The sequence below is a fragment of the Plecotus auritus genome (genome assembly GCF_963455305.1).
Source record: "Plecotus auritus genome assembly, chromosome: 9".
NCBI lineage: Eukaryota > Metazoa > Chordata > Mammalia > Chiroptera > Vespertilionidae > Plecotus > Plecotus auritus.
Window position 1 is genome coordinate 38035445 of NC_137783.1, and position 22965 is coordinate 38058409.

The window sequence follows — 22965 nt, forward strand, 5'->3', positions numbered from 1 at the left end:
TTCCAGGCATAGCTGAAACTAGTATTTAGCACTTGTTTCACAGACTATTTCATTGTCACACAAAAATATGTAAATATATGCCATGTTAAAGATTGGTGTATTAAGCTATCTATTGTGTAAAAGTTACCTCAAACTTTGTACCTTAAACACCATTGATTATTCACAGTTTGTGTGGGTCAAGAGTCTGGGTAAGGTTTAGCTGGGTGCCCCCTGGCTCAGGATCTCTGAAAGCTCTGTTGGGGAGAATTTACTTCTAAGCTCACTCACCGGCCTGTTGGCAGCCAAAGGTCCTCGCAGGCTGTTGGAACCAGGTCCTCATTCCTTGCTGGCTGAGGCTTCCTTCAGCCTCTTGCAAGGTGACATGGTGCTTCTTCACACGGGCCAGCTTCCAACATGGCTGCTGACTTCCCTCAGAATGTGAGAGGGAAACAGAAGACACAGTCCTGTTATAACCTAACATCAAAAGTGACATCCCACCACTTTTGCCTTGTTCTGTTTGTTAGAAGTAAGACATTATGGCCATCCCATACTCATAGGGGCTTAATCACAAGGAACAACAACAGCTTGTAATTATTGGAATCGAGAGTCTAGGTCAGTGGTTGGCAAACTCATTAGTCAACAGAGCTGCAAACCGCGACTCATGAGCTGCATGTGGCTCCGAGCCGCAGTTTTGCCGACAACTGCTCAAGGGGAAGGGATTCCACAAGAGCACAACTACAAGTAGGTGGGGATCTTTGAGCTCCTCTTAGCAGTTGCCTACCACCATCATCAATGGGACCAATCACTTTAGAATAAAGCTCATCTGATGAGGGTTGAAAGATGTTTTTCTTATCCTGTCTTGCCTTTTTTTTTCTCCTTTTGCTATTATTATGCATTCTCCATGGGTGGTTCCTTCCAAATACCACTTCTTCTGGGCCTATGATTATAGGTGACATACATAGTAGCCAGCAGATTGCCTTAATCTTTTAAAGATTTGTTAGTATTAGAGCATATCCACAAGCTATACTGAGTCTTTTTTAAGCTTAATGTGTTGATAAGTGAATTTGGAGAGTTTTGTGGAAAGTCTATTGTGTCTGGTGTGATGATGAGTCTTCAGAGAGAAGGGAAAGGAGGATCATGAAGGGTATGATTAAATAGGCTCTTAATGCATAAGAAAATTTGTATGTTTCATGCCCAGAAGTTGAGGAGAGGCATTGTATCAATTTTCCATATTTCCAAGTAAGAAGACCTAAACATCTAGATGAAAGGGATTGGTGTCCCAGTTTGTGTTTCTAATGAATGTATCAACAGGAGATGAGAATCCCCTAGCCACCCTTCAACCTTGTGCATATGTCAGGGAATAGCTGGCCTATTGGCCAGCCTTTAAATTATGTGGAAATTAGCTGTTTCATTAGGAAACTCAACTATTTCTCTTTCAGGGAGGATGCAAATTGGTTTTCAACGAAATGCTCAAGATAGTCATATGTAGACATTAAAGCTTTGAGAAGAAGATGGCATTAAGTAGATTCTGGTCAATTTTTAATCATGGAAATTGATTTATGGGACTTGAAGAATAGGAGTCTGGATTCAAATTTAGAGGCATGCATCAGCTATAAGACAATATGCATCGGATAAGTTGTGTGTGTTTTTCTTTCTTTTAATCTTGACTTTGACAATGCACTAGTTTCCTCTAGTGCCTTTGTATACTCCATTCCCTCTGCATGCAATGTCCTGTGTTCTTCCCCCACCTCTCTCCTCTCCTCTCTCCTCTTAACCTTGCCAGCTCCTGCTCCTAGGGTCTCAGCAGAGAGACCTTCTCTGACCGCTGGATTTAAAACAATCCCCAGGTTCACCCCTTGCCTACCTTTATTGCCTCTTCTATTTTTTTCCTTCAGACTTTGTTATCTGGCTCTTCTGCCGTCTCCCCTAAAACAGACACACACACCATGACTGTAGGCTCCAGGAAAGTAGGAATTTGTCTGTTTTATTCTTGACTATAACCCCAATGCCTGATATGTAGTTAGTGCTCAATAAATAGTTTTTGAATGAATGAAATCACTGATGACACTTATTCTTCATTATATAAATCACATTTAGCTGAGGGCTATTGTGTGTTGTTTACTAGACTGGTGCCCATGAGTCAGGGCTTCTTCCCCAGCTGTTCCTCGTGCCTGGCCCAGCTTAGAGTAGATGCTCAGAACATTGAGAAAGAAAGAGTGAATGGATTTTCTGACAAAGGTCTAGGATGAGAGTTACCTTCATATTCTAGGCAAGGAACAGGAGACCCTGAGCCCTGTGTGTTTCTGAAGGGCAGTACCAGTATCTTATTCATCCTTATCTCTCCATGGGTGGTTCTGGCAGAAAGCAGAGTCAATTGGATCAGATGGAGTTGAGTTAGGGAAAAGCTAGAACAAAATCCCTCTGACAACAACATTGGATGAAGCTCAGCTCATGAATGCTCCCTTAAAGGTGGCAGGGATGACTCCTTCTATATTTTCTCCTGCAACGTTTTTTTTAGAATGCCAGGTAGCAGCCCTGGCCAGGTTGCTCAGTTGGTTAGAGCGTTTTCTCATGTGCTAAGTTTGTGGGTTCGATCTCTGGTCGAAGGCATGGAGGGCAATGCAAGTTTCAGCCCTGCCTTTAAAAAGCTTACCTTGAGGGAAGCTTAGGCTTTGTGCTCTGGTTTATGCAACCTCCCTGAGGTGGCAAAAGAGTTGGAATCTTGGGTCTGTCCTCTGTGTTGGCCTCCACACCACAGTCTTTGAATAGGAATAGAAAGGTCACCAACTGTGGTTGTAAATTGGCTCTTGCATTAATCCTGATTTATTCATAAATACTCAGTATTTTTCTAAATTGAATTTAGGGCTTTTGATTGAAGCCTGAATCATTTACCTCGACAGAGCATATCACCAGTGTAGGAAAACTAGAACTTAAAAATACAAAAGCCCCTCTAAGTAATCCAATATAGGATAATTACATTATTAAATAAAGCTGTGTGTCTCAAATTATTTCTCTGCCATTGTACATGTGAGGATAATAACGTGAACTGTGCTAAGTGAACGGAGCAAAAAAAAAAGGTTTAACAAGAAGGAGCATGTCTAAATCATATGTTTATGTTTAAATAGAGGCTACACAAAACAAGAAGATTTACTTGATTTCTACTTTAAAGTGTTCTAAATAGGCATGAGACTTTCAGTGATTCTCTGTGAATATTGTTCTTCTATTAATGACAGCGGTAGATTAAGACGCGGTGCCAGATCACCAATAACCTTGAAGAATTCAGAGGGCTTCCACCATGATTTTCATATACCAACAGGGCAAAAGTTTTCTTCTTCCTTTTAGGGTCTTTGTGGAATGTGGGCCTTGCTGGACTGCATATCTGGACAGAGTGTCATATGCTTGTAAAACTAGATTAAAAAAAAAAAAGAAAAAAGATCAGGGCATGTGAAAGTAATGGTTGGGCATCAATCAGCATATTAGAACATCTGGGTTGGGTGGTGGTTGACTTTGGGACTTTGTGTTACTGTTTTTGCTTTTATAGAATGTTCTTATCGATAACTGAGCTCAAAATACCAGAATGGGTCTCATTCATCGTTTTTTGCTTATGTTTTAATAGCCGGAGCTAAGTGTATAGGTTTTTATTATAGCAACCTAAAAGTAGTTAAAAAAAAAAACCCCACACAGATTGTGAAGTTAATACCGTGTTCATTGAGTCAAAGGAAGGTGGGCAGGTTCAACCATTGACTAAGGCATCTCTATATATAGCAAATGCTTGCCTATCTAGAAAGAAAATATCTAGGACTCTGAGATGTATTTTTTCGCTTTCTGTGTAAATTGGTTTTAATTTTAGGGAGCAAAAAAGGTACATGCATTGTAAACCCAAAAGGAAAGAAATGGAACTGGGAATTAATGAGAGGCTGTTTCTGGTGCTTTCTTTTTTTAAAATATATTTTTATTGATTTCAGAGAGAAAAGGAGAGGAAGATAGAGATAGAAATATCAATGATGAGAAAGAATCATTGATTGGCTGCCTCTTGCATGCCCCCTACTAGGGATGGAGCCCTTGACTGGAATCAAACCTGGGACCCTTCAGTCAGCAGGCCAACGCTCTATCCACTGAGCCAAACCTGCTAGGGCTCTGGTGTTTTCTTTAGATATGGCCTTCTGGTCAGGGGAGCAGGCTGCAGCCTAACAGGTTTCAGATTAGCATGTATTAAAAATGTATTTAGGAACATAAAATATTTAAGATTTTTGAATTACTTGTTTGATACGCAAATGCCTTTGGCGATACCAAGAAGGATGATTGCATTACATTTGACAAATCGAGCCTCAGAGCAGTCTTCTGTTTGCTTACTCCCTCTCCTTGTGCCAGGATGGATTTCCAAAATCCACTGAGTCACAAGCTTCACCCAAATGGCTGGTGGGGGTGGGGAAAAGGATGGAAGAGAAGGGGCTGGCTTGGGAAATTGGAACCCAATACGCTAATGAGCCTCCATGGCAAATCCATTTGATCATGTTAAGGGAGTCAAATTAAACCTCAGTGCATACTTGAGAGGATATCTTCATCACTCAGACAACAGAAAATTCTTCACATTTTTTACTGGCTCATGAATGCTGATTTCTGTAGTCTTTACTTTGGGACAAAAACACAATAAAAAAAATTAAAACTCCTTTTGTTGTAAAATGACTTTAAATCCCATGCACCCCAGGAAATTGGAGGGAATTAGGGGAATGTTCTGTGTCCCTGGGTGGCAGTGGGGTCAAGTGTTACTACTGAAAGGGCTTAAGAGACCAGTTTCCCAGAAAGATAATGATGCAAGCAAAGCTGGCTTCTGGTTCCACTTCAGTTTTCTCCTCTCTAAAATGGGCCTAAGAACACTCAGTGAGTCCTTGCAGGGATTAGGTAATGTCTGTTAAATTCATAGATTAGTGTCTGAGTAAATTAAAGCATCTCAGAGTTTCTGCCCCTGTATCCTTGAGAGCTGAGGAGAATGACTGAGAAACCCAGACATTCTTGATTGCTTTTGGCACAACTTCCCTTTCGAGGTAACCCAGCAGGAGCTACAGGGATATTGTTGTTCCCAGACAGAAAAGAGGTAGGTTGCCCTGGCTGGTGTGGCTCAGTTGGTTGCAACATTGTCCCGTACATCAAAAGGTGGTGGGTTCATTTCCTGGACAGGGCACATACCTAGGTTGCAGATTCGATCCTCTGTCCGGGTGCATGCAGGAAACAACAGATTGATGTTTCTCTCTCTCTCCCTCCCTCCCTCTCTTTAAAATCAAGCTTTTTTTTTTTTTTTTAAAGAAAGAGATAGGAATTCACAGTTACTCATAGGTGTTATCAGAATACCATTCACTCTTATTCCTTGATTTTCAGGTCAAGTGATATCCTATCTAATAAAAGAGTAATATGCAAATTGAGCATCACTCCAACACACAAGATGGCTGCCCCCATGTGGTCAAAGATGGCCACCCCCATGTGGACACAAGATGGCCACCACAAGATGGCCAGCAGAGGAGGGCAGTTGGGAGGGACCAGGCCTGCAAGGGAGGGCAGTTGGAGGTGACAAGGCCTGCAGGGGAGGGCAGTTGGGGGGGACCAGGCCTGCAGGGGAGGGCAGTTGGGGGTGGACCAGGCCTGCAGGGGAGGGCAGATGGGGGGACCAGGCCTGAAGGGGAGCAGTTAGGTGTCGATTAGGCTGGCAGGAGAGTAGTTAGGGGGTGATCAGGCTGGCAGGCAGAAGCGGTTAGGGGCAATCAGGCAGGCAGGCAGGCAAGCGGTTGGGAGCCAGCAGTCCTGGATTGTGAGAGGGATGTCCGACTGGAGAGGGTGCAGCCTGGGCTGAGGGACACCTCCCCCCCCATGCACAAATTTCATGTACCAGGCCTCTAGTTATGTAATATTAGTAATAGCCATCATTTCTTAGATGCCTACCTTGTGCTGACAAGTGTACTACAACTTCAGCATCTGAACTACCCTATGAGATGGGTTCTTTTATACTATTTCCCCCTTTGTTTAAGATGAGACTTTGGCAAGATGATGTCTCAGGGGCATTAAACATGGTAGAGCTGCATTTGAGCCTGGGCCCATCAGAATCAGAAGCCAGTGCTTTCTCAGTGTCCCTTATTTTCTCCCAGCATGAAACATCCAGAGACCGTGTACAATTAAAATAAGTATTTGTTGCATGCTTTAGGCCCAGCATGGTCCATGGCTCTCTGGGAAATATAAGAGAAGTAGAAGTTAAAGCTACTTGCCTCTAAAAAGTCTCTGTAATTTAGGTATTTAGTGTAGAAGGCAGAATTGTGCAATTCAGCATCAAATACTGATTCCTAGCAAAGATTTAACATTATGCCACAGACAATAACAGCAATTCCCAGGTCGGGGACCAACTTAGTGTTGATATCATTTTATTTTACCTAGTAAGGATATTGGAAAAACAACAACTACTAACATCTATTGCCATCCTCATTTCAGAGGGAAAAAAATGATAATACCAGATAAAAGGAGGAGAGATAAAATCTTAAATGGAAAGAGGGTGCAGAGGGCCCCTCCAGATCAATGTGGCTCCCTTCTCTCTGCTCTGCCCTGGAAGACTGACCTGTGTAGGCTCCATTAACAGGACTCCTGGGCCCTGTGGCTTCCAGTGGGGTTCAACCATAGAGATGAGAGGGAGGAGAGTGAAGGCAGGTATTTATTCCCTGTTCTTCCCTGTGAGGTTCCTCCAGGCTGATAGTGTCCCTCTAAGGAAGAGTCACTGCCACTAGTAGAAAGATCTGTTCTGATCCTGGTAACCACCCCCTCTCACTTTTGACCCTTTGGCTTAGGAGTGGTGGTAGCTGAACTGCTGCTAGCTATACTATCTGTCTCATATGGTTGTTTTACATCTCACCAACACCTTTGCCATTAGTCCCTTGGTAAACCCTACTTGGATGATCATTCCATTTATTTCCTATTGGGATCCCAACTGATATAAGGATAATCCTTGAAATCTAGCAAATTTAGTTTCATGAAATGCTCACTGAATTGTCTTCATTTTTATCATTTCACCAATGACCAATTAAAGCTTCATCTTGTGGATCCACATTACCATTCTGTTTTGCCTGACTTTTTTCGACCTCTGATAGGCAGCTATGTGCCTACAGAGTGAAACCTTTTTACTCACTCTGTAGCTATCCTGTTAGCAGAACACACTAATGTGGAACAAGAACAGTGATTGGGCACACGAAAAGGTGCCTTGAATAACAGGTGTCTGAGGGAGGCTTGAAAGCAAGGGGGTGGCCAAACCAGCCAGGACCAATGGTGGCGTTTTCTTCTCCTTGCCTGAGTCCTTTGGTGTACACCATAGGCACAAATGCCTGTCAAGAATGGTTAGCACACTAGCTGGTATGGTTGCCAGTGGTCTTTCTAAAAGTTGACACTTAATTTTATTTTCATCTGTAGCCTCTGTCTGGATGAAAATTTCAGACACTTATGGAACCAATTGGACTATTACTTTGGTTTTACAATATATGTAGCTAACATTCCCAGTTGATGTGTTTTGTGTAACCAACATTTATCACATTTTAACTACTACAAAGAACATTTTTAAAATCCAGGGAAAATTGAGGTGAATATGCTGTGTTTTGCTGTTTTCATCCTCCCCGCCCCCCCCCCATAACCCCTCTAATATTAGACTTATGTGTTTATTGTCATTTGGACTCTATTCACACAGCTGAGTATTTCTCTTTTCAGCAATGATCTGTGACTGGGTACTACATGGTGTTATAAGGAAGGGCATGGCCTGAAGTTTCACACATCACTAATACTCATATCCTCATGGTTTGAACTTGGTCACATGGCTGCACCTGGCTATAAGGAAAGCAAGGAAATGGTGCCTTTATTCTGTATCCAGCAATTTAGCAGTTTATTATCAAGAAGAAAGGAAGAATAGATATTTGGGAAAAGTTAGCCACAGTTGGGGAGGGTTAAATTCCCCTGTGTTAACTAAGATGTTTTCTTACACATAAGCCAAATGGGCTGTGCAATTCCATTGAGCTTGAGCTGACTCTGAGACATCTAAATTGGCAACAGGGGACTGGAGTCTAAAGGAATATTTGGAACTAAACTGTAGAATGTAGCCATGGGCTAATAGGTGAACATTATAATTCCCAGGGAAAATGATTTCTTCAAGGAATATTTTGCAGAGAAAGAAGACCTGGACCCAGACTGCATCTAAGTATATATGTTTCCTACATTTTTCTGGTAGGGAGATTGAATAAGGAGGAAGGGAAATTGAACAAAGCAAAGGAATACGGCGGTGGTAGGTGTTGGGTAGGTGTTCTTCTCCAAGGATCTCTTGAATATCTGCACATCTTGTGAGCAGAACCACTGACTGCCTTTGTTCTGGACTGTTTTTGAAGGATGTTTATTTGTTCAGTGAACAAACAGCCTGGAAGACAGAGCGAGTGTTTTCCTCCGGAACAAAGGGCAGGCATGCTTACTGACAGGTGTTAAAGATTTGGGTTCCCTACATTCAGGGTCCTTCTCCTATAATGCACCCTACTGTATATGCAGGTATTATCTAGCCCTCTTTCCATCTCCTTTTGGGAAGTGGGTATTAAGGAACCAACACAAAAGCTGATACTTTGACTACAGCTATTGCTGTAAACCATCCTTTGTCAATGACCAAGAGTCCCGTGTCCTTTGCCACTGTCCACAGAACTCTGGCAACTGGTAAGTTTGAAAGTAGAGTAAAATCTCAGACTCTTCACAGTTCTTAATAAGAGGAAGAGTTTCATTTCAGGGTTGAGCTGTTCATTACCAAATGCTACTAAGCGGTCAAGGAAAATGAATAAGAAAAGGCCTTGGGCCCTAGCCAGTTGGGGTGCATGTGGGAGGCAACCAATGGATGTGTCTCACTTCGATGTTTCTCTCTCATATTTCCCCCTCCCTTCCATTCTCTAACAAAAACAAAACAAACAAACAACAACAACAACAAAACAACAAAAGAAAAGGCCTTGGTTTAATGATACAGTACAGTGGTTCTCAAAATTTTTGGACTCAAGATCCTTCACACTAAAATTATTGAGGAGCTTGTGGGTTGCTCTATTAATATTTAATGTGTTAGAATTAAAACTGAGAAATAAATTAAAATATTATAACATCCATATGCAAAAAAAGGAATGTCAAGCTGAATCTCACAACTTATACAACATTAAGTCAAAATGGATTATACTTTTAAATGTGGAACTATGAAACTTTTGGAAGAAAACGTAGAAGAAATTCTTCATGACCTGGTATTAGGCAAGGAGCTCATAGACATAACAGCAAAACCACAATCCATAGAAGAAAAAACTGACCAATGGACTTGATCAAATTTAAAACTTTTTCTTTGTGAAAGACACTAAAAAGAATGAAAACACAAGCTACAAATTGGAAGGATGTATTTTCAAACCACATATCTGATGAAAGACTTGTGTCCAGAAAGTAGAAGAACTCTCAAAACTCAATGGTAAGGAAACAAACAACTTGATTTTAAAAATGGGCAAAAACTTAAACACACACTTAACCAAAAAGGATATACATATGGTAAATTAGCACCTGAAACAATGTTCAACATCACTAGTCATTAGGGAAATGAACATTTAAAACATGCTGAGAAACTACTAAATACATATTAGAATGGCAATAATAAATTAATTAACAGTGATATGCTAAGTGTTAGTGAAGATGAGAAACAACTGGGACTCATAAATTGCTGGTGAGAATGTGAAATGGTACAGCTACTCTGGAAAGCAGTTGGGCAACTGGGCAGTTTTTACTTACCATATGACTCAGCGATCCTTCTCCTAGGTATGTACTGTGGAGAATAGAAAATGTATGCTCACAGAAAATCCTGTACGTGAATGTTTCTAATAGCTCTGTTTGTAAACACTCAAACTGGAAACAACTCAGTGTTCTTCAGTGGATGAATGGATAAACCAACTTGGCGACACATCCATACTATGGTATACTATTCAGCAATAAAAAGGAACAAGCTATTGATACGTGTGGCAACATGGATTGATCGCAAAGGTTGTTATGCTGAGTGAAAGAAGCAGTCTCAAAAGATTTCATACTGTAGGATTCAATTTCTGTGACATTTTGGAAAAGAGAAAACTATAGCAAGAACAGATCAGTGCTTGCCATGTGTTAAAGCACATAGAACTGCACACCATAAAAAGGATATTTAATCAAAGAACATATTTGCATATATACCCATGGACACAGACAATAGTGTGGGGAAGGGCTGGTATGGGACATGGACTGGGTGGAGGGGGGCAAAGGGAGAAAAATGGGGGACATCTGTAATAATGTCAACAATACATTTTTAAAAAGAGATATTTTACTGCAAGTTAACTTTAAAAATAAAACTAAAATGGCAAAATAAACCCATTATGTAAATGTAAAACATTTTTATGACATTTAACCACATTTTTGGAAATAAAAAATTAGTAAAAACTGGTATTGTTTTACATTTTTGTCAATCTATTATCTAGCTTAATAGAGACAGCTGGATTCTCATATCTTGTGGGCTATCTCTACTGATAGTTAATGTGTTAGAGCATTCTCTGGGTTACCATACCATACGTCATGTAGTCTCTGGAAAACCCCAACTTGAAAGAGACTAAGAAAGAAAAAAGCAAATAATGTCTGAGTATTATTAGGATCATTGTTTTGACTCCATGGACCACCTGAAATAGTCTCAGGGATTCCCCAGGGCCCCTGGACCACACTTTGAGAACCATGGATCTAATACATCTCAGTCATTTTCATAGCATCTTGGCTTTTTTTCTTTTTGTCATACCCACATGTCCCCATGTTAACTTAATGGTTTTGTTCAGATTGGTCAATTTTGAAAAACATATCTATTTCAAGAGGAAACTTTCTATAGCTCCTGTACATGAGAAACCAGTTTCATTTTCCTGTAAATGTAAAGTAGCCACACAAAAAATAAGCAATGTGTAACTTATATTTAAAAAAAATAAATTTACCCATGAACCATCCAAACTCATCTCTGCATGGCATGCTTTGGAAAATGGAATGCAAAGGAGTGATGATAACGACAGCTGACATACCACTTCATTTACGTTAGCCCATTTAATCCTCACAATTATCATGAAAGGTGGATTATTATTATCCTTTTATAAACATTTGAAATATATGTGTGTATGTGCATATATGTAATATATGTATATATGTGTGTATATGTGTGTGTGTGTGTGTGTGTGTGTGTGTATGAAGTTGTCCAGTGTTCCATAATGAGTAAATTGCAGAGTTGGGATTTGAACCCAGGCAGATAGGAAACCTGGATTCTTGTCCAAGTTCTAGCAGAACTTGCCACTAGGACATGTCCCTGAACCTTATTGTCCTCATTAATAAAATGAGGGAAGTGGACTAAATCCGAGTATGCAAATTCCAACACTGGGTGCCTGCCCAAGGGACCAGGCAGGAAGGGAAATGTGGACGGAATGTAAGGCAATGCCGTGTTGTGGGGACAGTGGTAATTAGAGATCTCAAATCTTGTCTAAGGAAGGCAACTGCTACTCACATTCAATTGTTTTTTGTTGGTGATGGTGGGCTTTTTGTTTTTGTTGTTTTTGACAGATATACTTTTATTTCATTTTATTTTACAAGAGAAGCTGGAAGTCTGGATACTTTTGTATAATTTATCAGCGTTTAGAACCCTTGGAGAGGCCAGCCATACACATGGGCTGGCTGATTTATGACCTCTTGACTAGCTGATCTCCTCTGACTTAAAGGATTCCATGATTGAATAAGCTGTTTTTACACAGTGGTGGAAACAAAATCCAAATTACAGAAAGAGGCAGTTTAAAACATTAATGAAAGGGAGTATGGATTTAGAAAGTGTCTCAACACAGCCTACATAAATATTGATTAGGAGCCAGTTTAATTGAAAAGCCAAGGTACACTAATAGAAGAACAAAGTATTTCTTTGTGTTCCTTTTGTGTTGTATTAGAGTAAATCAGCAATATTTATCCAGTGCTAATTCTCAGTTTGCAGACAACTAAAGTAATTATGAGAGGAGCTTATAGAAATTCTTTTCTTAGACATAGAGACTTGCCCAAGAATGGTGAGTATTAGGAACTTTAGTCAGCACTTGTTCAGAATAGTAAATTCAAGCATGTGATCTATGCCATTGTGTGTACAAAGTAATGTTTCCTGAGACATTTTCTATATATATATTGGCTGTTTTGTTTTTTGGGTTGGTTTGTTGTTTCCCCTCCTCTGCTTATCAGATTTCCTTCTAAATCCTGGCATTTGACAATGTTGCAGGGCCAGTTTCTCTGTGAATCCAGTAAAACATACTGGTGGTTTCACAATTAAGCCAAATTTGGGTTTATGGCTTATGCAGGTTTATGTGAATTCCTGCGTTTGTTTTTGTGTATTGTGTATATATTCAGAAGGTCCTTTTCAGAGAGAAAAGGAGGGTGGGCAGAATCTCAGTCTGAATCTTGAAAGATGGGTTTATTCATCAATGACATCATTAGGACTGTATTTTCTCTTGGTTAATAAACTATTTGTTTGGCGGGTATTGGAAGCCAGCCAGAGCTAGTCATGCCATTTCTTGGAAATGATCTGAAGCAACTGGTAATTGAAATGATAATCATTTGATCAGAGTGAGAGCTATTTGAAAATAACACTCATCTCCAAACTTGTCTCTTCTAGGGAACCATATTTGGTAAAATTGTTGTCAAATTCCATCTTGGCTAATGTTGAGACTTATATAGCATGATAATTATTTTCCAGTCTATTCTAAACTAGATTTCTGGTTTGCCCTGTCCAGAAGCTGTTCCCATATGTTTTGAAACAATAACCCAGGCTGAATTTTCAGTCTGACATTTAATAATAACCATGTAATAGCTATAAAATGCGTGACAACTACAGATCTTTTATTGCAAGAGGATAGTGTAGTGAATCAGAGTGAAATCATCCGTTGAAATGGTACTTTGTAATATGCCCCATTGTTTATGTAAAGCATTGAAATATTTTTTTCTTGAGCAGAGGGTCAAAACAGTTTCCACTTTGTCTCCCATTTAGTGGAAGTTCATAGTTAATCGTGATAAGAGAAAAGATTCCATTACGCAAGTTTTACTTTTCATTTTTGATAGAGTATTTGTTGTTTTGCTACTGCCTAACAAACTTTCTTCTCAGAAGCAGCTTGGAAGTGGAGGAGCAAAAGTGTAATTTTAGATCCCACCTTAAAATATTTCTAAAAACTAAACCCAGGGTTTTTTTTTTATTGTGTGAGACTTATCTTAATAAACCCTTTTTTTGTTTGCTTTGGACTAACGTGTATAATACTGTGGTGTATGTGTGTGTGTGAAGAAGGAAAGAGTCATGTTTAATAGCCAAATTAGTCAAAATCACTTGTGAATTCCTTTTGTTTAATAGCTTAGAGACATCTTCCTGTTGTTGTTTGTCAAAAATATTTCTCAGATTTTATAAGCTTGGGGGTTTTCACAGCTAAGCTTTTTTTTCAGAAATGTGAAGTAAAAGAAATGAAAGAAGTCAGTTCAAGTTGAAATGTCAAATGTTTCAAATAATTTAACTTAAAACCCAGTGAGATGATCTTAAGCCTTTTCCAAAGAATCTTTGAGTAAGAGAGGCCCTCCTCTGCTCCATGTATGGACATCTAATAAATATCTCGCTGGATTAATTCTGAGTCAGAAAAGTTGGTTGTTTCCTGGAAGCAATTAGAGATGCTTAAAATTCAAATTTATGAGCCATAGGAGAAACTTAAGTTTCAACTACTTTTCTTAGATTCAAAGGCTTTCTCCTCACTCGCCCTCTCGCCTCTTACCCCATATGTATTAAAAGAAAAAAATCAGTTCATTTCTCAACTTACAAAGTTTTTAAGAAACATGAGTATGTGTAAGTTTCTTTCAGTGGGAAGCACATAACATTTATGAAGTATTTCTTTTGGGATTACATCACAGTTTTATTTAATTTTTAGGACAAAAGTTAAATTCAATATTTGTGTATAAGCCAAGGGAAAATGTACCATAAACATAGGAATTTTAGGGTGAGTCAGAGTTCCAAGAATCCCAGATTTACTTAGACTATTTATATAGAGACAGGCTAACCATTAGTCATCTAGTTCTCACTTTTTTACTTTTGCAATTAATTGCACTTAAAAATTAGCTTTCACCCAAGTGGTTAGATAGGCAGAGTGAATTTTGGCAACTAGCATTAAAAAATGGCTGTTAGAATTACTGCCCAAGTTTTGTACTTTCCAATCATATAACAAATATATCTTATAAATTATTCCTCAACTAGACAACCAGCAGTGAAAAACCACTGAAATGAAGTGAGTTATTGAAGAATCTCTGTCACCGAAAAGCACATTGTCAGCTGGCATAAGGTTAAGCTGCTCAAATAGTTTTTCAGATGGGCTTTGTTGAAAATTTATCATTTACCCCAGAACCACAAATAATGATTTTTGTTCTTTCCCCAACCACCTATTGTAGGATGAAGTCATTGCTGTTTCTGAAAAAGTGATTGTGAAGCTTGAAGACCTGGTCAAGTGGGTACATTCTGATTTCTCCAAGTGGAGATGCGGCCTCCACGCTGGGTCCCTGAAAACGGAGGCCTCGGGAAGGAATGGACAGAAGGAAGCTCTGCTGAAGTACAGGCAGTCAACCCTCAACAGTGGACTCAACTTCAAAGACGTTCTCAAGGAAAAGGCTGACCTTGGTAAATACACTCTGTACTTCTAAATCCAGTGTGTGGGCATATACAGTAACCTTTTTTGTTGTAGATTTTCCTGGAAACCCTGATATATATTTGCCGATACATACACATATAAATACTGATATATATGTATGTGTGTGTATATATGTATATATGTATGTGTGTATATATGTATATGCATGTGTGTGTGTGTGTATATATACATATATATATACACATATATATATACACACACATATATATACACACACAAAATTATATATATAATTTTTTTAACTTTGAAGGGGCCTGAGAATATAGATGGACAACTACATTACCTGTTAGATCACAGGACCTTCTATGTGTAAACCCCTGAGCCAGGAACTGGCTGCTATAACACGTGGCCTTAAGCAGCTTCCAGTTGGGGTCAAGGTATAAGATTTACTTAGACTTACTTAGCCACCTAAACTGAATTAGTAAAGAGTTTGGATATTTGCTCTAAGTAGATAGTATGACATCAATGAACACCATGTTGGAATTTCATGATTTACATTGGATGGAAAGCAAAATGAGGATGAGATGAGTTGCTTAATGTGGAGCAGGAGAGCAAGGTCAAAGCAGGGCTGGTCAGCATAGGTTTTCCTGAGCTTTTTAGGCACCTACATATTTTTTTCTTTCCTTCCTTTCTCTCTTCCTCTCTAAATTCAAAGGAGAACTGGGATTTGGAGTAGTTATTCTAATTAGTGTTTGAACCCTGACTGTGCTGCCTACTTAGCTGTGTGGCCTTGGGAAAATAATTTAACCTCTAAGCCTCAGTTTCTCCATCTGAAAAATATTGGAACTTTATAGGGTCACTGTGAGATGTAAGATATAAAGGGTCAAGCACAGAGATTGGTGTAGGAGGAGCTCCACAATTAATTCTGTTGCTTTTTTTTTTTTTAAACACTTTTCTCTTCTACTGACATTTTTGTACCCCTGGTGGGTTTTTTTTTTTTCTTTTCTTTTGCTTGTATCTCCCTATGGCATCCACTGACTTACTCTTCCAGCATTGCTCAAGACTCAAGCTGACCTCTGATTTAGACTAGTTATTTCCTCTTTAGGCAAAGAGGAACTTCACTTTTAACATCTTAAGGCATCTTTTTCTTTCATTCTAACACAATGCTGATTTTCATAGCCCTATTTTATGCCTCAATATAACAACTTCCTGTTTTTTTTTTCCACCTAGTATTTAACTATTTCAACAAACATAGACTATCTTAATTGGTGTAAAGAGACTGAATAAAACCAGTGACTATCTTTCATGTGATTCTGGTTTGTGATGAGCTGTACTGTGCTTTGGGAATAGCATTAATATTTTCTTGCAATTTGAGTTTAATGATCAACAGTTTCCTGGCACCTTTTGGTAGATGTCAGACAGTAATATTTTGGATATGGCAGCCTGATTATCATGTGCACAGTTAAAGACAATTATTAATCTAATGGTTTTCCTTTTAAAGTCCAAAGAACTTTTTTTAAAGAAATCTTCCTCTACGGTATATGCAGTTACACCCCTCAATTCTGTGAACACAAAGACAAGTCTTCTGACGTGTGACAGTGCTAAATAATACATCTGTTTTGTCACTTTCCTAATGTTTGATCTAAGTATTGCTATTGTCTTGTTTTCCTTACCATTAAAAGCTTTCTTTTGTTTGAATTTTTTTTTCTTTAGTTATGGAATATACTGTTACTAATAAAAAACTAAACAGGAAACCCACGGGGGACAAAAGGATGTGTAGATGGTTAAGCTTGATGTCACACATATAAACAAGAGTATTTATAGCAAGGTTATTTTGTGTTTTATTTTATTTTAGAGGATGAGCTTTATTTTTTAAATATATTTTTTTTATTGTTGATAGTATTTCAGATATCTCCCATTATTTTTTTCGAGGATGATCTTTATTTTTTATTATTGTTTTTAAAATATATTTTTATTGTTTTATGTTTTAGCATTTATAGTTTATTAATGAACATGAAAAGAAACCGAATCTCTTAATTCCATCAAGAGATTTACAGGTTTTAATATTTTGAATTCTAAAAAAATGTCCATAGTCTACATTTTGAATAATTGATTTCAGAAGTAATTGGTTTCAAGTGAATATTCAAAGTACTTAGTGGTTTTAAAATCTAGTTGTTCATTAGACACACCAGGGGAATTTTAAAAATAATACTGATTGCTGAGTCTGCTTCCCCAGATTCTTCTTTCAGTAGGACTGAGGCAAGGCTATGGAGTATTTGCTAATAAAGGGCATTTTAGGGAATTCTAATTTTCTTTTTTTTTTTCTTTTTTTTTTTTTTTTTTTTTGCCAGAGTGGGGTGTCTCATTTGGGAAACAATTCTACTATTAGTGTTGAGGAAGAGAAAATAATCAACAGGAGATTTGATTGGAGGCTCTTCTCTGCTGAGCAAGAAACATCATGTACTTTTTCTTTATTTAATGTAAAATACCCCTTTAAGGATAGAATTTGGGCCTTGAAATTCTACTCAGTTGGTATGAACTGTGGGGAATTTGAGACAAATAGCTTTTGTAATTGGAATGCACACTGTGTTGTAATAATGTGGAAAGAGAAACAAAAACTTTCCTTAATGTAATGAGTTTCCATTATCTGCTTGATCTAAGGTTTACAAGTCTACATTGTTAGGATTTATATTGGGGAGACAGGGGGTGTCATTTGCTGTATGCATTCCTGTCCCAGCAACTTTCTCTTCAACCTCTTCATCTCTCTGTCTGCAACATCAAAATATTTGTTGTCTGTACTTTTCTTTCTACACAGTGGTTTTCTTATCTCCCTTCTCTTGGCCACACTAAAACCACTTCCAATACCACATTGTTAATGGAAGTTCACACACTTATTAGGTTTTTTCCTTCTGTAGAACCCTTCCAACTCCTCATTGTTCTTACCAAAGAAAGAAGATGAACTCTGAGATTACTTAAGACCCCCCTCTTTTCTTTTTTTCTGGTGGAAGTAAGCAAAGAATGGAAAGATCTCACCTTTCTATGAATAAAGTAAAACTGCATTATGTTATTTTTCAGCTGAGTTATTTCATCATGTTAAAACATCAATAAAAACAAAATAATTAGGTTGACTCTTAAAGCAGTGATTTTACCATATAAAAGCTAATTAAAGAACTCTTCCTGCTCCGTGTTTAGGTAGAATAAATTCCCTTTAATCTCAGTTTGTGTCACTTCCTGTCTCTCTCTGAATAGTAAAAAAAACACACACACAAGAATGTTCTCATAAATGTGTGTCTGCCAACAAATTAATGCTCCACAAAGAGAAACTCTGCCCCAAATGGCAGCTTCCAATAACTGCTCTGATTCAAATCACAACTCCTTCATTTTTTTTATCCCCTTCCCTTTCAAGGACAATATTTGCAGATGTCATATTTGCTTTTTAAAACTCTCTGGAGTTTTCATTTAAGATTCTAAATGACTGGTGACTAAAACTACAGATCTAGATAGTGGGAAAACTAATAATCTAACACTTCTGAGATGTGTTAAAATACACCGTCCCCTTCCTCCTCTTTGTCCTTTTCAAAGAAAGAAAGTTCAGTATGAAACCAATTCAAATTGTGACTTTACTCAATGAGATGTTTTACCTTCTTTCAGACGTTTCATACCGAAGTTTATAGAAAAAAAAAAGCCCTCTGTTAAAATAGAAGGGTTAAGGAATGTATTATTCATAAGCATAACGAACACAGGAACCTGTTTTTCCAGAAGAATCGGGTTGATTAAATCATTCACTACACAAGCCTCTTGTTATTTATTTTTGTCTTTAGAATTACAGTGCTTAGCTTTTGTAATAAAGTGGACTTGATACCCATATTTGGTATGGCAGTTGGAACTAACCAAATGAATTATTTCATTTTATACAATTTTTAGCATTTAAGGAATATAAACACTATCAGTTAAATGTAGCAAACTTGCTTTTTTTTTTCTTTATTCCTTGGGCAATAGTTTGTAAAAAAAATCAAATTATTTTATATAACACTGCTTCTTACAGAGTTCCTTTAAGTGAAGTATGAAAGCTGCAGTGTAAGCTTTATTGGCCTATAAATATGTCATTATAGTTGGACTACATTTATATGCTTTGGATTGTTGTTTAAGCCAAGAAAATATGTCTCTACAGGTTGACTTTTTATTGAAACCCTTTGAGGCATACAACAGAATGTATTTTAGGCCAAGGTTATTAAAACAGCATTTTCATTTTTTTGCAGCAGACTCATTGTCAATTATACTGCCACAAACTGTCTGTGGATGGGCACTTATGAATGGCTTCATCTCCAAATGTGTCTTTAGAAAAAGAAAGAAGAGATAGAGGAGTCTAAGCTGAAATTGAGAAAAGAGACCAAAAGATGTGGGTGTGGGTATAGCTGAATTTAATGATGGGAGTTCCCTCGATTCAATTTCTGTTTCTAAAGTCCCATCAAATTGAAAAAGAGTGGCTTCCCCTGTCCCTTCTGTTGCTGAGACTTTTACTGGACTTTGGGGAATGGACAACATGGTAATGTTGGAAGAGCAATGGATAGGATGTCAGGAGAATCTTGGCTCTACCTGTAGATCTGTCACTCACTGGAGAAATCATTGAATGTTTACACATTCAGGTTCCTTGTGTGTAAAATGGAGAATAGTGTGTATCTGGCTTTGTTTTGAGATCAACTGAGAAAAAATTAATATATATGAAAGCATTTAATACTGAAATCTAAGATGATATTATCATCATATTATTATTACATAGTACAGTGTTAGCTTATCTGTCCCTTTTGAATTTCCCTAGTGATTTAGGGCAGGGTTTACTTTCATTACTATGTGCCTCAATAGAAGGCTGTTATTAAAATTCTTCAGATCCTTACTTTTATTTACATATCTATAATAATAAAATCATAATATGCTAATTAGACCAGGCATCCTTCTGGATGACCTTCCGGATGAAGCTGGGGCTGCGAGGAAAGCCCAGGTCCTGGGTGCCAGAGGGAAGCCGGTGCCGGCAGCCGGGGGAAGGAAGGCCTACTCTTGCACGAATTTCGTGCATTGGGCCTCTAGTATTATATAATATATAATATATAAAATATATACAAATATATAAAATATACACAACAAATGTGATTTATATATTTCTTTACATAGAGATATACACAGTGTCCCAAAAAAATGTGTACACACTTTAACAACTGATAGCTCAATTTTGAAAATAAAATATATTTTTATAAACATTGCCTTTATAATTATTCAAAGTGTGTGTGTGTACATTTTTGGGGATATCCTGTACATTTACATCTTAATTAAATAATTTTTCTCCTCTAGAAAATTCTGTCAAAATAAGGGGGCCATAAGTGGCCAGTAGTATAAGTCACTTCTCAGGTACTCATAGTTAGAAATTAACTATAATCTTTGCTTAGAAATTCTGGAGGCCTTGTATTCAAGTGGTTATTTCAGATTTCTTTTGAGTTTGATATATCAACTTACTTCCTGGAACATGGCTATGGGAAGGATTCTTACTCTGTTTTGAAGACAACAATATACATACGAAGCAGGCAGTTTGTCATAATAAGGATTTTCACCTAAGACAGCTAGTGAACTTGTTAGGCTTCTTACTGGGACAATCCTTTCTTTCTTTCCTCCTTCCTAGGTGTAAACTTTGTATGTATATTAAACAGTCTTGTGAGGGTATCTGTTGCTTATACTTTAACTTCCATTGCTGGGCTAGCTATACTCTTTTCCTTAAGATAGAAACTAGGGAGGTTTCTTCAAAGACAAAATTGTTGAATTATTCTATTCATGACTGTTAGGAGGAATCCCTACAAGAAGGGCCTCTTTACTGAACCAGATTTGGCCTTTACAGTACAGTATCCTTGAGTTCAAAATAGAAATCAATTACATATGGGGCTTACCAGAAATTTGTAAAGATACTTTCCAAAGGATTTTCTCACAAGGTTCTCTGACAATATTGTTGTGTGAACTATGCATTCTTTAAGGAATCTAATCACAGCGTAATTAACACCGGAGAAGCATGCTGTTTAAGTGCCAGCATGGCTCTTGCGTCAAGTGGTTGTTTCATGCCATTGTAGAGTGATGGCCCAGAGCAGTGGTCGGCAAACTCATTAGTCAACAGAGCCAAATATCAACAGTACAACGATTGAAATTTCTTTTGAGAACCCAATTTTTTAAACTTAAACTTCTTCTAACGCCACTTCTTCAAAATAGACTCGCCCAGGCCGTGGTATTTTGTGAAAGAGCCACACTCAAGGGGCCAAAGAGCCGCATGTGGCTCGTGAGCCGCAGTTTGCCAACCACTGGCCCAGAGGACCTCTGACAGGAGCAAGCTCACACTTCCAGCGTCTGCATCCAAGACATTCAGAGCTTGGAACAACTTAGTGACAGGCTGTTTTTCAAGAACCTGGGAACACATAAGGGAGTTTATACCATTTCATTTCAAAGTCAGAATTCAGCTTGGACATCTAATCAAAGAGTTGAACATTGTCCTGCAATAATGGTAGAATGATTGTGTTAAAAAATGTCTTTAAAAAATAACAACCATGTCTGTTGTCTGCACTGAGCCATCTTGGCTATCGCCGCTGGAAGGAAAGTCTTTGTAAAATCAAACTGTGTGTGAGCCATTTAACAGCTGGTCATCAATATTGCTGTCTAGATATTTACACGGCCATCACTCATGAAGGGCTCATTCTAAGTTGAGACCCTTTCATTTGGAATTTCTATTGACTTCTGGGTCTTCTAGTGTTTTCTAGAGTGAGGAATTTTTTTTTAGAACTCTAGATTGATACATTCTTTTAATGATGGATAGTCAACTGAAGAGAAGTTTGTAGCATTTAAGAATTTATTCTTACTTTTAGAATTTGAGATGTCAGGACAGAAGTGGAAAAAAGTGGCCTAGCTGGTTTAGCTCTGTGAATAGAGTGTTGGCCTGTGGACTGAAGGGTCCCAGGTTCGATTCTGGTCAAGGGCTCGATCCCCAGTAGGGGGTGTGCAGGAGGCAGCCGATCAATGATTCTCTTTCATCATTGACATTTCTATCTCTCTCTTCTTCCTCTCTGAAGTCAATACAAATATATATATGTTTAAAAAAGTGGAAAAAAGTGAAATTGAAATTTTCAGTGCTATTTTGATTATTCAGGTTGCTATTTTGATTTTTTATCTCTTGAATGCAATGTGTGAACAAGATAAGAAACTCGTGCTTTTTTGGAGCTTTTCATAGAATTGTCAGGCTGGACTTTGGTAAAGTTGATGTCTCCTACCCCTACCCACCCCCCCCCCCCCCCCGCTTCCTTGAGATAATACTCACTTTTCTTGTTGTTTGGCTAAACAACCCCAATTTTTAAATTCTTCCCCAGAATGTGGTTTCAGAATTCCTTACCACCCTGGTTATCCATCTCTGGACACACTTTGCCTCTTCTTTTAAACCAGTTTACCAATTTACATTGTACAAGCTCATCTTTGCTAAGAACCCTAGAGCCAGCTTCCAGTAAAGGCCGTCCACCCGGCTTGACAGCCTCCAGGTAGGACATGACACTAGCAAAACTCCTTTGAGCTTTATGGTCTTTTTCTCCTCCTCAAAGAGCCACTACACCTTCTGAAGTTTAGTTACCTGTTTGTGTGTGTGTTCTGTTTGTGTGTTTTTTTTTAAATATACTTTTATTGATTTCAGAGAGGAAGGGAGAGGGAGAGAGAGAGACGCATCAATGATGAGAGAGAATCATTGATCGGCTGCCTCCTGCATGCTCCCCCACTGGGGATGGAGCCCACAACCTGGGCATGTGCCCTTGACTGGAATTGACCCTTCAGTCTGCAGCCGGATGCTCTATCCACTGAGCCAAACTGGCTAGGGCTATTTGTGTGTGTATTTTTAACAGTAGTGTTAAATGTAGACTATTAACTAATGAAAATCATTGTCAACTAATATGGCTGGAACCACTGTGGCTCAATATCAGTGCCTTTTGAGCTCCTGTAATGCCTGTAGCTGTATGCTGTAGCATTTAGGCTTTTCCCAAATTGGTTTTTGCAGCAATAAATATCCACAGTAGAATACCACCCTGGTGTCTAGCTTGTTTAAGCTGCTCTGATCAAATATGATAAAAACCAACATGTCTTCTCTAAATAATTGTGTTAGTTTAATTTATTATCCCCCTCCTAGAAATAAAGCTGTTTTTGCTTTAAAAAAAATTTTTTTTTTGCTGCTGGTGTTTTGTCTTGGTCATAAGTCCATGTCTGTGATTAAAAA

General features: G+C 38.2%; 1 protein-coding gene across 2 annotated transcripts in view; it reads left to right on the forward strand.

Annotated features, from left to right (window-relative positions):
- The window catches only part of ARID5B (AT-rich interaction domain 5B), a 176901-nt gene that overhangs the window by 15775 nt on the left and 138161 nt on the right, over positions 1 to 22965 (forward strand). For both annotated transcript variants that reach the window (XM_080641939.1, XM_080641940.1), the window contains exon 3: positions 14491 to 14716. In XM_080641939.1, the coding sequence (XP_080498065.1) occupies positions 14491 to 14716 (226 nt within the window). The remainder of the gene's footprint in view (positions 1 to 14490; positions 14717 to 22965) is intronic.